Below are 12,636 nucleotides of genomic sequence, written 5' to 3' on the forward strand. Positions count from 1 at the left end.
GGTAAAATGGCCTGCATTTGTATAGCGCTTTACTAGTCCCTAAAGACCCCAAAGCGCTTTACACATTCAGTCATCCACCCATTCACGCACACATTCACACACTGGAAAGTAAGACTGAACCAAAAAAGACACTTTTTTTTTCCCAAAGACTTGATGCATAGTGCATGTTTTTGCTTTACCTTCTGTCTGAACTTATCCCACTGTGATCTAAGGATTAGCTGAACCTGGTAGGATTTGTTACTTTTTCTCAGTCTTACAAGTTGGCCACAAAAACTTTTCAGTTTATTCCCCTTCAGTGCACATGAAATTCACCTCAAACTTTGAATCTGTTAAGATCCAAATTTCAATGCTCATTGTGCCTATATAAATGTGTCCACCCCAAGTGGTTATATTCAAATATATTATTACATTTGGTGAATTAGAATTTAAATTAAATGGTGGGTTTGAAGAGATGGTTTTATAAGCTCAAACACTTAAGTAGTCTCCATGAATGTTTTAAGTTCAGAGATGAAGGGAGTGGATGAGTAGATGAATAAGATGGCAAAGTAACCCTCATGAAAATGAAATGAAAGCTGTGAGTCAGGGGAGAGCAATTCCACACAAACTTGAGAGAGGTGAAGACTGTCTTTATATGATTATGTTGTAGGTAAAAGAAAAGCAGGAGGGGGCTGTTTTAACTTAGATCTAAGTACAGAGTAGAGAGAGCTTGACAGAAGAAAGGATAAGGCAGCAGCTTTAGGCTCAGCAGGCCAGTACAGCCAGGAAGCAAAGTAACTGAGGGCGACCTCCTGCTGAGATGATAGCTGCTGAAGAAAGCACACAGAAATACAGTGTCACAAACATCTGTCTTTCCTGAGATGATGCTGGAAAGGGAAGATGCTCTTAAATAGAGCTACATGAGCTCCTAAGGGAAATGCTGGGAGTAGTTGGTCTCATTTGTCACATTTCATCACTGAAGAGGCTAGCCTGGACTTCAAAGACAACAGCAGTTATTGCATCTAGCTTCAAGTCTTTGCTGTAGAATTTAAGTGGGCAGAGCATTTAAAAAGATTAGACATCAGGACTACAAGAGTGATTACTGTTATCATTTACTACCGCGAGAGTGTAAGTGTAAAACACTTGTGCAAGCCTTGCATCATTCCCCCCAGATTCTTGTATACCCCTCCGTGGTAAACTGTCTTCTTAACAAGTACTACTCTATTTTGGCAGGATGTCAATATACACTAATCTTATTCATCCATCTCTGGTCACTGTCCTGCTTCCTCATTCACTCTTTCCACTCCCCGCTTTTCCACTCATAGGGCGTGTGCTGTAGTGTGGGGCAGCTGCAGTGTAGCCGCGCTTTCATTGCTGTCTCTCGTGCATGTCAATTCACCCTGCCCGACAGCCAAGCACAATCTCCCTCTGTGCCGCCTCGTAAATCACCGCTTTCTCAGCTTAACGCTTATAATGCTGTGATGTGGTGCACGGGCATGGTGATAATGTTCAAATTCATTCTCTTATTTCCCAGTCAAGTATTTTCTCATATTTATGTCATTTTCTTGTTTGGCCTCATGCTCTTCAGTTATTTCCTCCTTTCTTGTTGACCATCTGAAGTCACACCTATGTACTACGATGTCCTAACCTTCACATCGTAGTCACTCTAAAGATGCATGCATGCATGTACTTGTGAAATGTATGCCAATACCTGAAGCTATTTCTAGCTCATAGAACCAGCTAAGGACATTCTCTGGACATTCTCAGTAAGAATGTCCTTAGCTGGTTCTATGATCTAGCTGATCTTAGCTGATTTGCTATTTATTTGTTATTTAAACCTGGAAGCCCATTCTTTTAACTACGATCCATGTTTCGGCAGATTTGAGGAGCAAGAATCTGTTATCTCTATGGTAGCCTGCACTTCGCATTCAAATCTCAAATTCCTTTGAGTTCCATGATGGTGTCCCCCCTTTTCACTAAAATAGATTGAATAACAGGCTGACAAACAGATGAAATAGGATGAAAAGTAGTCAGAAGTCATACACAAAGGGAAAGAATAAGGGTTTCATGTTTTACCAGACTCATCATTTCCATTGTATATTCTGATGTATTTGTTATATACATTTTGCATGGGGGGAAGGGTAGGCTTATTTATCAGCCAATTAACAGTTTGTAAGTCACTGAATCCTGTTGCCACCTCAACTCTATTTGGAGGAAAAAAAGAACAGAAAGTCACATTCCATGTGACACTGTATGTTTGGGTGTGTGTGTAATATGCTTTGGGTTGTTTTTGAACACTTGACAGTCATCCACATCACATCACTGCATTTCTTTTTTTGCATTGACACAGATGGCTGAGCAAGCAAGAATGCTAAATAGGTTATTATTTTTGGTGGACTCAGGAAACTGCATGTTTGATGTGCATTTGAATATTTACTATTTCTGTTTCAGTGTTTTTGCCAGTATTTTATCCACAAGTAAAACTGTACTTGAATACACTCATGTTAGCTGAAAACATTGTTTTCTCACTGTGTATAGCTTGTGACACTAAGTTGACTTCTGCTTATTTGCCGTAAACTACTGTGTGTGACACGTTAAAACTATAGTTGACACTGAGGTTGTGTATTTGGTGTTTTTTGTTTTTTTGTTTTTTTTTTACTTTTGAATTTCAAAGAATCAGATTTTGTTTTCTGGAAATTCCAACCTTGGTAAATAATACACACGGTATAATCTGAATAAAATCCAGCTGTGATGCTAATAAGTTACTAACGTTACTCAGCATTTCTCTCTTGAGGCCTTTGCACGGTCTGGTGAACATCTAACAGCAATTCACTGTTTAACATGTTAAATCTGACAGTCTTCCCTCTTTTCCTGACTTCCACAGGAGGAATCTTACCAAGCTGTCTTTGATCTTCAGCCACATGCTGGCTGAGCTGAAGGCCATCTTCCCCAATGGTCTGTTTCAGGGTGACAACTTCCGCATCACTAAGGCAGATGCTGCAGAGTTTTGGAGACGCGCCTTCGGGGATAAGTAAGCACATTTGTGTGTGTATTATCATAGTGGTTCCCGGAAACTTAAAGAGTCACTTTTAAATTGTAAAAAAGGAAATTCAATAGTGCAAATCAGTAAGAAGATATATGGTCATGTGAAAAGAGAATCTGTAGTTCTGTGAAAAACTAAGTGCTCCTTTCCACAGGAGTTGAGAGGATAAATAGCAGCCATTCAAATGAACTAGATTTATTGATTATCAGCAACTTTGATCAGCTCTACAAAAGCAAAGGTTTCAGCTATTTGCTGGTCTGGATGGTTCAGATTTGTGTTAACAAAATGCCACAATCTCATCGGTACATCAGTGGACATCCCAGCAAATTCAGGAGAAAAAAAACTGAAACGACTAAAGAGCTCAATCTCAGACTCAGTAGTCCGGCTGTCAAGCATGGCGATGGAGGGGTGATAATTTGGGCTTATTTGGCAGCTACAGGACCCAGATGCCTTGTAGTTACTGAGCTCACCACAAACTCATTTGTGTATCAAAGTATTCTAGAGTCATATGTGAGGTTGCGCAGCAGGGTAATGATCACAACAAGCACAGCAGCAAATCAAGGTGTTGTAATGGCCCAGTCAAATTCAAGACATCAGGTTGATTGAAATGCTGTGGTGGGACCTTAAGAGAGCTGTGGATTCATAAATACCCACAAACCTCAGTGTGCTGAGGTGACGGAAAGAAGAGCAGGCCAATTCCTCTGCAACAATGTGAGAGAAAAAATAAGATTACTTCCAATTATTGGTGCTAAAGGTGGTTCTACAAGTTGTTCAATCATGGGGTATTTTCCGCTTTTCACAGGATTGCTGAGCACTGCTGAGGAAAAAGGTCTTTTTTTCTCTCTCACATGACTCTGTGGAACATCTGAGAGGAAAAGGTTTTGCCTTCTTTCACAGAAATCAGACAATGAATATCTTCCCTGGGACAAATGTTGGTCCAGTGACTAAAGAACACTGTCTTTTTGTGGTTTATTCACATGCAACTATGGACACAACTAATGTTCTGTGCGCACATTTTGGTTAATCAGTCACTATATACACAGACAAGTCAGATACCAAGGGGATGTAATCATCCTAGGGAACAATCGTTAGTGTGTATGCGTAATTATTCCCTAAAAGAAAAGGGATTCATAAATATTGCAAAGTTCAGTATATTGAAAATGTTGGTCAAAGGACTGAAATTCAGTTCAGTTCACATCAGGTTTATATTTATGTCCAGTACAAAGATGACTTGAATATAATAGCATTTCCTCTTTATCAGATGTTAATCACTGTAGGTTTTACATACAGGCTATTCATGGCTGCATTTCGAGGTATGGGTTGCGTGTTAGATGCAGACATACTTGTAAAATGCTTAAAACCAAAACTGTTATTGCACCTTTACCTTCATTGTGCAAGACAGCATGCTGGTAGCCTGCATTTAAGAATCATTATTTATGAGCTTTGAATTTTTGATGCTTTATTACACTTTTTTTTGAGGGGATGTCATCATCCAATGTGTTTTTTTTGTGTGTTACAGAACCATTGTGCCTTGGAAGGTATTCCGTCAGTCTCTCCATGAGTTTCATCCCATCAGCTCTGGGCTGGAGGCTATGGCCCTAAAGTCCACCATAGATCTAACCTGCAATGACTACATCTCCGTCTTTGAGTTTGACATATTCACCAGGCTCTTTCAGGTAGATATCACACAGGTGCACACTGCATCTTTCTCTTTGTTTTATAGTGGTCTCCTGAGCTAATGAAAGCAGAAATGTGCAAAGGAAGAGAGAGACAGAGAAGACCAAGATGGAGAGTAATTCCTAAGGGTTTGTTAGCCTTGGTCTAGGAAACAGATTTCATTTAAGCAGAACATAATGAACTTAAACTAATCAGCCGCATCTTTTTTTCCAGCTAACTCTATCAACTTATTAGCAGGATGTCTGTTGACGTATATACACCATCAGACAGCACTGACAATGAAAGTTTCCTCCTTCTCTGCCCAGCCAGTACACAAGGATATGTTCGGGAATTATTTTGCACTCTTTAATAGGCATCTGTTGTTGCATCATGTGGCCTAGATAAGTCTGTTTGTGCTAGAGAGCGACACTGCGATCTTTCTCAAAGAGTCATTAAATGTGCTTCCCTGAGGTATTTTATTACTTCCAGAAAAGTAATAAGTAGCAAGGTTGAAAGTAGAATAGTAGAAGTAGAATTTCTTTGATATGAATACTTTGAGAGGTTAAGAAATTAAACTGTTTTATTTTGCTATCCCCTAAATTAACTGTGTGTTTTATAGCTCATATTACTGGTTGTCTACTTGCATCCTGTGTCAGAGGTAAAGGGCTAAATGTAACCCACAACTTATATTTCACAATCATGAAGCAGCGCATTTGTTTCTGTGCCATTTTGTCATATACTTCTGGTGTGCAGGTGCTGCAAATTTCTCTAAGTATAGAATGAGGACAGATAAAAAGAAAAAAGCAAAGCATATTGGGAAGGGGAGCACAAAGGCTGCATTTATCTACCTTCTTCAGGGCTTATCTGTATTTTGTAGTATAAGTTCTTTGCATCCGTATTGCAATTAAAACTGTATCAAATGAGAACCACTGATCTCGAGTGAACCACAATTTCTTGTATGCAACAGCTAATGTTTATTCCTCAGTGACATCACCCCTACTTATGTGTATGTTACTGACAGGCTTAATGAAGCCTAAACAGATTACAGACATTTCCTATGGCACTCCCACTTACAAAAACGTCCTCCTCTAAATGTCCTCAAATGCAGAAGAGGAAGTGAGCCTGTGGCCATTTTAAGCTCTGTCCTTGATATGCAGCAGACTGTTTTTTTTATTTATTTATTTTTAATATTGCTTTAAAAGCCCTCTCAGATATCTCATCTCTCTTCATGCAATATCTTTAGGCTGAATTATGATTTGATTATAAATGGGCACATATAAGAAAACATGCATTCTTAGTGCAGTTAGGTGAAAACGGAGTAGTTTAGGATGAGTTGCCCTTCAAATGCCATTAAGATGTACCTGAAAAGTAATTGTACAGTTGCTGGATATAACCTTACTCATCAGACTTTATTGCACTTATTTAGTGCAGTCTGTTAGGAAAAAAAATACTAAAGCATACAACAGACATGTGATAAAATATATTCCAGAAAAGAGTCCAGAGGAGACAGTTTTGACTTGTCACTTCCTGTGTTAAGTGCTGCTTACTGCAGAGCCAAATGGGCGGCGCTGGACCACGTCCAGCTCCCCCTCTCTGTGATTAAGGTTAGATTGAGGGTGGAGCTGGACTAGGCAACTGGCAGTGTTAGGTTTTCATTTGGGCAACTATTGTGATGCTGAAAGAGGACTGGATGGGTCTCCATTAACATGTTTGCATCTCCTCAATTTTGCAGCTCACGTTAAGTGTCATATGTGTTAATTCTGCTTCCTTTCACACATCAGACAGACTAACGATAGCAATTGCAGAACCACCTACTCACTACAGCATGCATTCAGTGAGTGTGCTGTGGAGTAGCATGATTTTTTTTTTTCTCCCTGTTCTTCTTCATGTTAAATTTTTACTAGTTATTGTGAGCATTTCTGGATGTGGGTCAAGTCGCCTTTAAAGAAAGAAACATGAGCTCCTATAAGCCAGGCTTTTTTCTCTCTCTTTTTTGAAAGTACATTATGGAAAGCAGTCTACTAAAGTCTAGGAGTCTTCATTCTGTGATCCAGGTGGTGCCAAATGAGTTGCTTTGCTTAAAATACCTTTTTGCGCAGATTGATCCCGGTCATTGTACATCACAATGAGGTTTGCCGAACAGTTGTTTAAACCTTGAATATCACCAGTTATGCAATATATTTCACTCTTGCTGTGCTCATTCTGTTACTGCCATGTACATTCACACATCAGATGACTCACTTTCTCTGTGTGTGTGTGTGTGTGTGTGTGTGTAGCCTTGGTCATCCCTGCTGCGGAACTGGAACAGCTTGGCAGTTACTCACCCGGGGTACATGGCCTTCCTCACCTACGATGAGGTCAAAGCTCGGCTTCAGAAGTTCATTCACAAGCCTGGCAGGTGAGATATCATGATACCAGACATCCACACCAGACTTCGTGAAATATTCATCAACACTGAATGTCTAACATGGTTCATAAAGCATTAGCTATATCAGGCATATAGATGGATGGATGGATAATTGTATAGGAACTTAATCGAGCATCACCATTTCTTTTTACCAGTACCACCTTGTGGCTGCTTGGTAACTTTACAGTCTGTTGTAATCTATAGATCTTTACTTGGACATATTGCACAATTTGGTGAAAAATGGCGTTGTGCTGGGTGCAAAAGCAGAACATGCAACACAGGGCCAAAACAAAAAAACCTTGTTTTGCTATTCATGCAGCCGTACACAGAACGCATATTCACTGCACTGCACAGTGCAGTGCATACATAAAGCATAAATGCCCATTTGTAAATGCAGTTCATACCCAAAATGTCTCTACCATTACGGTGACCTTTCATTGCATGTATTTTTACAGTTTAGTTTTCTATCAGCATATATTTTAGCACTGAGCAACATGATTTTGTCCATTATTAGACACACGTCTCACACATCAAATCATCACTCTGGCAACTGGATAGTTACACCTAGGTCCTATTTTTGTCCCTGGTAGAGGACAGAGAGGGCACAGTTTTAACCTTAATGCCAGATTCACTCACAATTAATGCAAAAGTTTGTGTGTTCATGTGTTTTAGTTTGTGTGTGAGGAACCCAGGGCAGCATGGCACTGGTACCTTGCATCAATGGCCTGATTGTATGCTGAAAGCTGATGTCACTTTTCAGGCCTGGCCCGTGTAGGGCCACGTTGACATTGGAGCAGTAGTTACTGGTTGATGTGAGTGCAGCGTTTTTGACGCTCTAAATTACTGTGTGCCATTAAGAGAATGCTGTTGGTACTATGGGTACAACAGTTCTGTGCTAAACATCGAGGCTGTGACCAACACTTAGTCTTGCCAGTTTTTAATGAGCAACCCTATTTATGCTGTCTCCTTTTTTTTTTCATTTCTGTATACAAATTGGTCAGCTTGTGCAGTTAACTAGAGAAGTGCATATTGGGGGGGGGGGGTCCATCTCTTATCTCTTCAGTTTTGTTCTTGCCTTTCCACTGTCCATCCCACGGCACAAATGGCTATTTTTATCTAATCTAACATGCTGTGCATTCACCTCCAGCTCCACAACAGTGTCATTCTTATGAACCAGTATTAGTCCAGTTGCGGTTGATGTTAGTTATTGATCTTTTATTTTGATAAGCAGTGATGGGTTTTGTGTCTCTGTCATTCCTACACTCAGTTCTGTCCCAGTTGTCTTCTTTAGCAACGTCAAATGGTAACGACGGCAATGGTGTAAACGCAGCTGCTTTAATGTTTCTATAATGTGTTATATACACGGAATGTAATGTGTGTATCTGTGATGTGTATCCCATGATCTAGTATATATTTATGTATATATGTGTTCAGTATTGTAATGAAAATGCAAATTAGAAAAAAGTAGCTGATTTTGCCACATTCTGTTATGCATGTTTATTATGCAGCCTGCATATTTTCATTTGGATTGTGCTTACTTGAAGGTATATCTTGTGCACATTTTGCAGCCATTGCTGCCCTTTTACTACATTTCATCTCATTGTATTTTATTACTTTTTTTCAGAGTTAAATCTGACCATTTAACACCATTCGAGCTCTTCTTATTTACAATTTCCCTCTCTTCTCAGTTACATCTTCCGACTGAGCTGCACAAGACTGGGCCAGTGGGCTATTGGCTACGTGACTGCAGATGGAAATATACTCCAGACCATTCCCCATAATAAACCCCTCTTCCAGGCTCTCATTGATGGTTTCAGGGAAGGATTGTAAGTCAACTGGCATTTTGTGAGCCTCACTAAAATCATGTCTTTTTCTTGCAGCTTTCCATCCAGACCTCTGAGCTTCTGTTTTGTGTCTTTGTCACTGGTTCACAGTCTTGATTCCCTTGATTCGATGTAATTTTTACTTGCAGAGCACCTCTTTTTCTCTCTTTCTCCTGTTCTGTCCTTTCTTCCTACAAAGCTTGCACAGTTTTGTGTGTGAGATTTGCTCTAAGCCAATTCAGACATATCATTTTACATGTTCCCATCATTCCAGTGTTCTAACCACAATAGAGTTGTTGATTTAGCTGACTGGCGTAAAACTCATCTTTTTAAGCCAGCGCTGATTCCTTTGTTTAATAACAGCTATAGTTGGTCCGTTCCACCATGTAATCAAATGGTGATTTCAAGTGGGAAATCTTGAAAACTTTTCAAAGCTTATAAACTGTATCACCTCTATCTTCGAAACATTTATCAAATGGTAATTACAGAGTCTGACTCATTTAGAAAACACTCACGTATTGTACATGCACAAACTCGTAGCGAATGAATGGACTGAACAGATGTTTTCATTACTGCAGCCTGTTAGGTATACATGCCACATAATTGCAGTAACTAATAATGATCATTACTTCTAAATTAACATACCTGCCAAAATACCCAGGGATACTTTATATAGATTTACTAATTTGTTGTGTCTCTACATCTGCAGCTATTTATTCCCTGATGGCCGGACTCAAAATCCTGACCTGACAGGACTGTGCGAGCCTTCGCCTCAAGACCATATCAAAGTCACCCAGGTCAGAGCAGCCTTCTTCTAAGACCCTTGAAAACCCTGTGCACTTGGGGTTTTTTTTCGTGTGCTTTTTATTTTATTGCAGTGTTAAAATGGTTTGTTACGTTTGGATGACTAAACAAAGGATTTAAACAATTTATACATCTGTTAATAAGATTGGTTCCAATAAATGGGATCGGGTATTGATCACTCTTACAGCAGTGCATCCAGCGGGAGTCCTAAAGAAGTTTGAGTATTATCAACATCTTTATTCATAACTTTGTTTTAAATACTGTAGAAGATCTTTTCAGACTCATACATGTTCTCAGAATTTTGTAAGTACAATGAACAGACTCATTTTGCAGCCACTGGACTGAAACTCAAACTACACCCCCACAACTATCTATCGCTCTAGATCCTTCCAGGCTTTTTTTTTCTCCTTTTTTTTTTTTTTCTTTCAAAAGGATCTCAGGTGCTGTTGTTCCTGTGTGATGTTACCGTCTTGTCATGTTTTTTTTTTTTCTCCCCGCAGGAACAATATGAGCTGTACTGTGAGATGGGCTCCACTTTCCAGCTTTGTAAGATCTGTGCCGAGAACGACAAGGATGTGAAGATTGAGCCCTGTGGTCATCTCATGTGCACTTCCTGTCTCACTGCCTGGCAGGTACAAGAGTGGGTGTATGCAAGGGGGTTTGTGTGGGTTGTTCATGTGTCATAACTCAAACCTGTTGAGAAGTGAACTGTCTGTTGAAGTGCTCTTTTATTCAGACATGTCAGACGAAAAAAAAACCCACCTTTTTTCATCTCTGCATGCTCTAACCATCTGCCTTTTGGCCTGTGTTGCAGGAGTCAGAAGGTCAGGGAACAGGATGTCCCTTTTGTCGCTGTGAGATTAAGGGTACGGAGCCGATAGTTGTGGATCCTTTTGACCCAAAGGACAACAGCGGAGGGTCTTCCAAGAGCACATTTGGGGCTGAGGGTGCACCCTCACCCAGCTACGACGATGATGATGATGACAGACTTGAAGACCCTCATCTAATAATGAGCAAACTTGCCTGCACAAAGGTAAGACGGTGACAGGAGTTGGACTTGACTAAAAAAAAAAAAAAAAGTTACTTCACTCAAAGTTTCCAGTCGTGGCACTGGGTGAGCTATTCTGGTCTTTTTCTATTCATAAAACGTGGAGGCACTTAACACCCAGAGTGCACCTCACAGGTTCCTGCTGTCCTCTTATCTCCTGCTTTTCTGAGAGACCCTGTGCAGATGAAACGCTCCCTGCCCTGGCCTTTTCACTTCTTGTGAGCTTCAAGCTCACATCTCCTATCTAAAGTCTTTCATCTCCATCTTTCATGGCACCAAGGTAGCAGCTTTTTGTGCCTCTTTGTATTTGATATGTGGGGCATTCTCCTGTCTTACATCTTTTATGTACCTCTGAGAAACTGTGTGTGCATTAATCTATTTATAGAGCAGGCGAATACCTGAGATCATACACACTTTGATGTGGTCCCGGGAATTTCTTTGGCTTTGATTGCTGGCCTGACCTCTTTGACCGTTTACTCTATATTTACTCATTTCTTGTGCGTACTTGTTTGTTTCATCTGTGTTGAAACAAGATACGTTTGAGAAAAAAAAAAATCTCTAATATTGGACAGTGCTGTAAAGTAACCTTATAAGGTTATCAGAGTTTTCAGTTGGCCTGAAGTTATTGCAGAGATATGAGAGCAGATTTGTGATGTTTGCAAAATGAGAAGTGGCATTTGGACTCCGTCTGATTGTGTTTGAATAATGCTGATCAGATGAAATCTGTGTTTGGCTCTTTTGTGCATCATCCAGGTGGAGCGTCCCCCATCACCTATGTCTGGGACTCCTCAGTCCTCTCTTCCCCCGGTGCCTCCCAGACTAGACCTATTACCGCACAGACCTCCCAACCCCCCTGGTGCCTCCAGCCCTGGAGTCAGCAGTAAGGTAGCTAAATGTACACAAGAAGGGATTTTAAAAACTTACAAGTCTAATATTGATGTCCAGTCTATGTACAGTAGAGTGTGTCATGCCTTACTGGGTGCCTAATCCTAATCTACTCAACTTTTGTGGTGGGTTCAGAGTCCGAGCAGGTAAGAAGGGGGAGGGGGAGAAGCCTAAAATTGAAAAATAGACTAGCTATGCGCTCGGAAGAACCTACGCATAATGCTCCTTCATACAGGTAAGGAATTTAAAAATGGCGGTCACAATCATCAGGGCATTTCCTTCTCTGGGAAACTGCCATATTTCCACATTTTTATTATCTTTTAAATGTAGATAAAATGAAACTGCAGATGAAAAGCTTGATTATTCTGCACATGATAAACAGCATCTTTGCTTGGTGTTGTTCATCTAAGTTGCATGTATTGTTGGAAATGATGACTAATGCATAAACAGTGGCTTTCTTGCTAAATGGATTACTTCCAGCACTGAAGATAACAGCACAGAGCTTTCTTTGGTTTCACATTAATATCGCATGTAGTCTAATTGAGATCCCTCCTCCTTGGTTTTTCCCTCTAGGCACCATCTCATCACAAAGACAAGCCTCTTCCCCTTCCCCCAGCACTGCGTGATCTCCCCCCTCCCCCTCCTCCAGACCGCCCCCACACAGCCGGGGCAGCCCCTGATGGACGGCTTCAGAGGCGGCCCTTGCCCAGCACACCCGGGGAGCCTCCTCGCGATAAACTCCCTCCTACACCCCCAAACCGGCCCCTGTCTGACTGGACCTCCAGGCCGGTTCCCAAGGCTCCCACCTCGTCTTCGTCATCCTCTTCGGTATCCTCTTCGTCCACCCAATTCCCCTGTCTGGGCGGGGACCTCCGAGCAGGTGTCAGGGAACTCTCCAACAGGCACTCCCTCCCCTTGGCACTGCCCTCCGCCATGGACGCTCGCTCAGACTCCCAGAACAACAGCTCCCTCAGTCTGGACCACCAGCTGGTCA

General features: G+C 41.0%; 1 protein-coding gene across 1 annotated transcript in view; it reads left to right on the forward strand.

Annotated features, from left to right (window-relative positions):
• cbl (Cbl proto-oncogene) overlaps positions 1-12,636 on the forward strand; it is a 34,868-nt gene that overhangs the window by 15,963 nt on the left and 6,269 nt on the right. The window contains exons 3-11 of the mRNA XM_084949769.1: positions 2,861-3,007; positions 4,539-4,695; positions 6,952-7,073; positions 8,771-8,908; positions 9,615-9,702; positions 10,210-10,341; positions 10,524-10,742; positions 11,511-11,642; positions 12,216-12,632. Coding sequence (XP_084805895.1) covers positions 2,861-3,007; positions 4,539-4,695; positions 6,952-7,073; positions 8,771-8,908; positions 9,615-9,702; positions 10,210-10,341; positions 10,524-10,742; positions 11,511-11,642; positions 12,216-12,632 — 1,552 coding nt within the window. The remainder of the gene's footprint in view (positions 1-2,860; positions 3,008-4,538; positions 4,696-6,951; positions 7,074-8,770; positions 8,909-9,614; positions 9,703-10,209; positions 10,342-10,523; positions 10,743-11,510; positions 11,643-12,215; positions 12,633-12,636) is intronic.

Source organism: Perissodus microlepis, chromosome 14 (genome assembly GCF_051167445.1).
Source record: "Perissodus microlepis isolate ML-2025 ecotype Zambia chromosome 14, ASM5116744v1, whole genome shotgun sequence".
NCBI lineage: Eukaryota > Metazoa > Chordata > Actinopteri > Cichliformes > Cichlidae > Perissodus > Perissodus microlepis.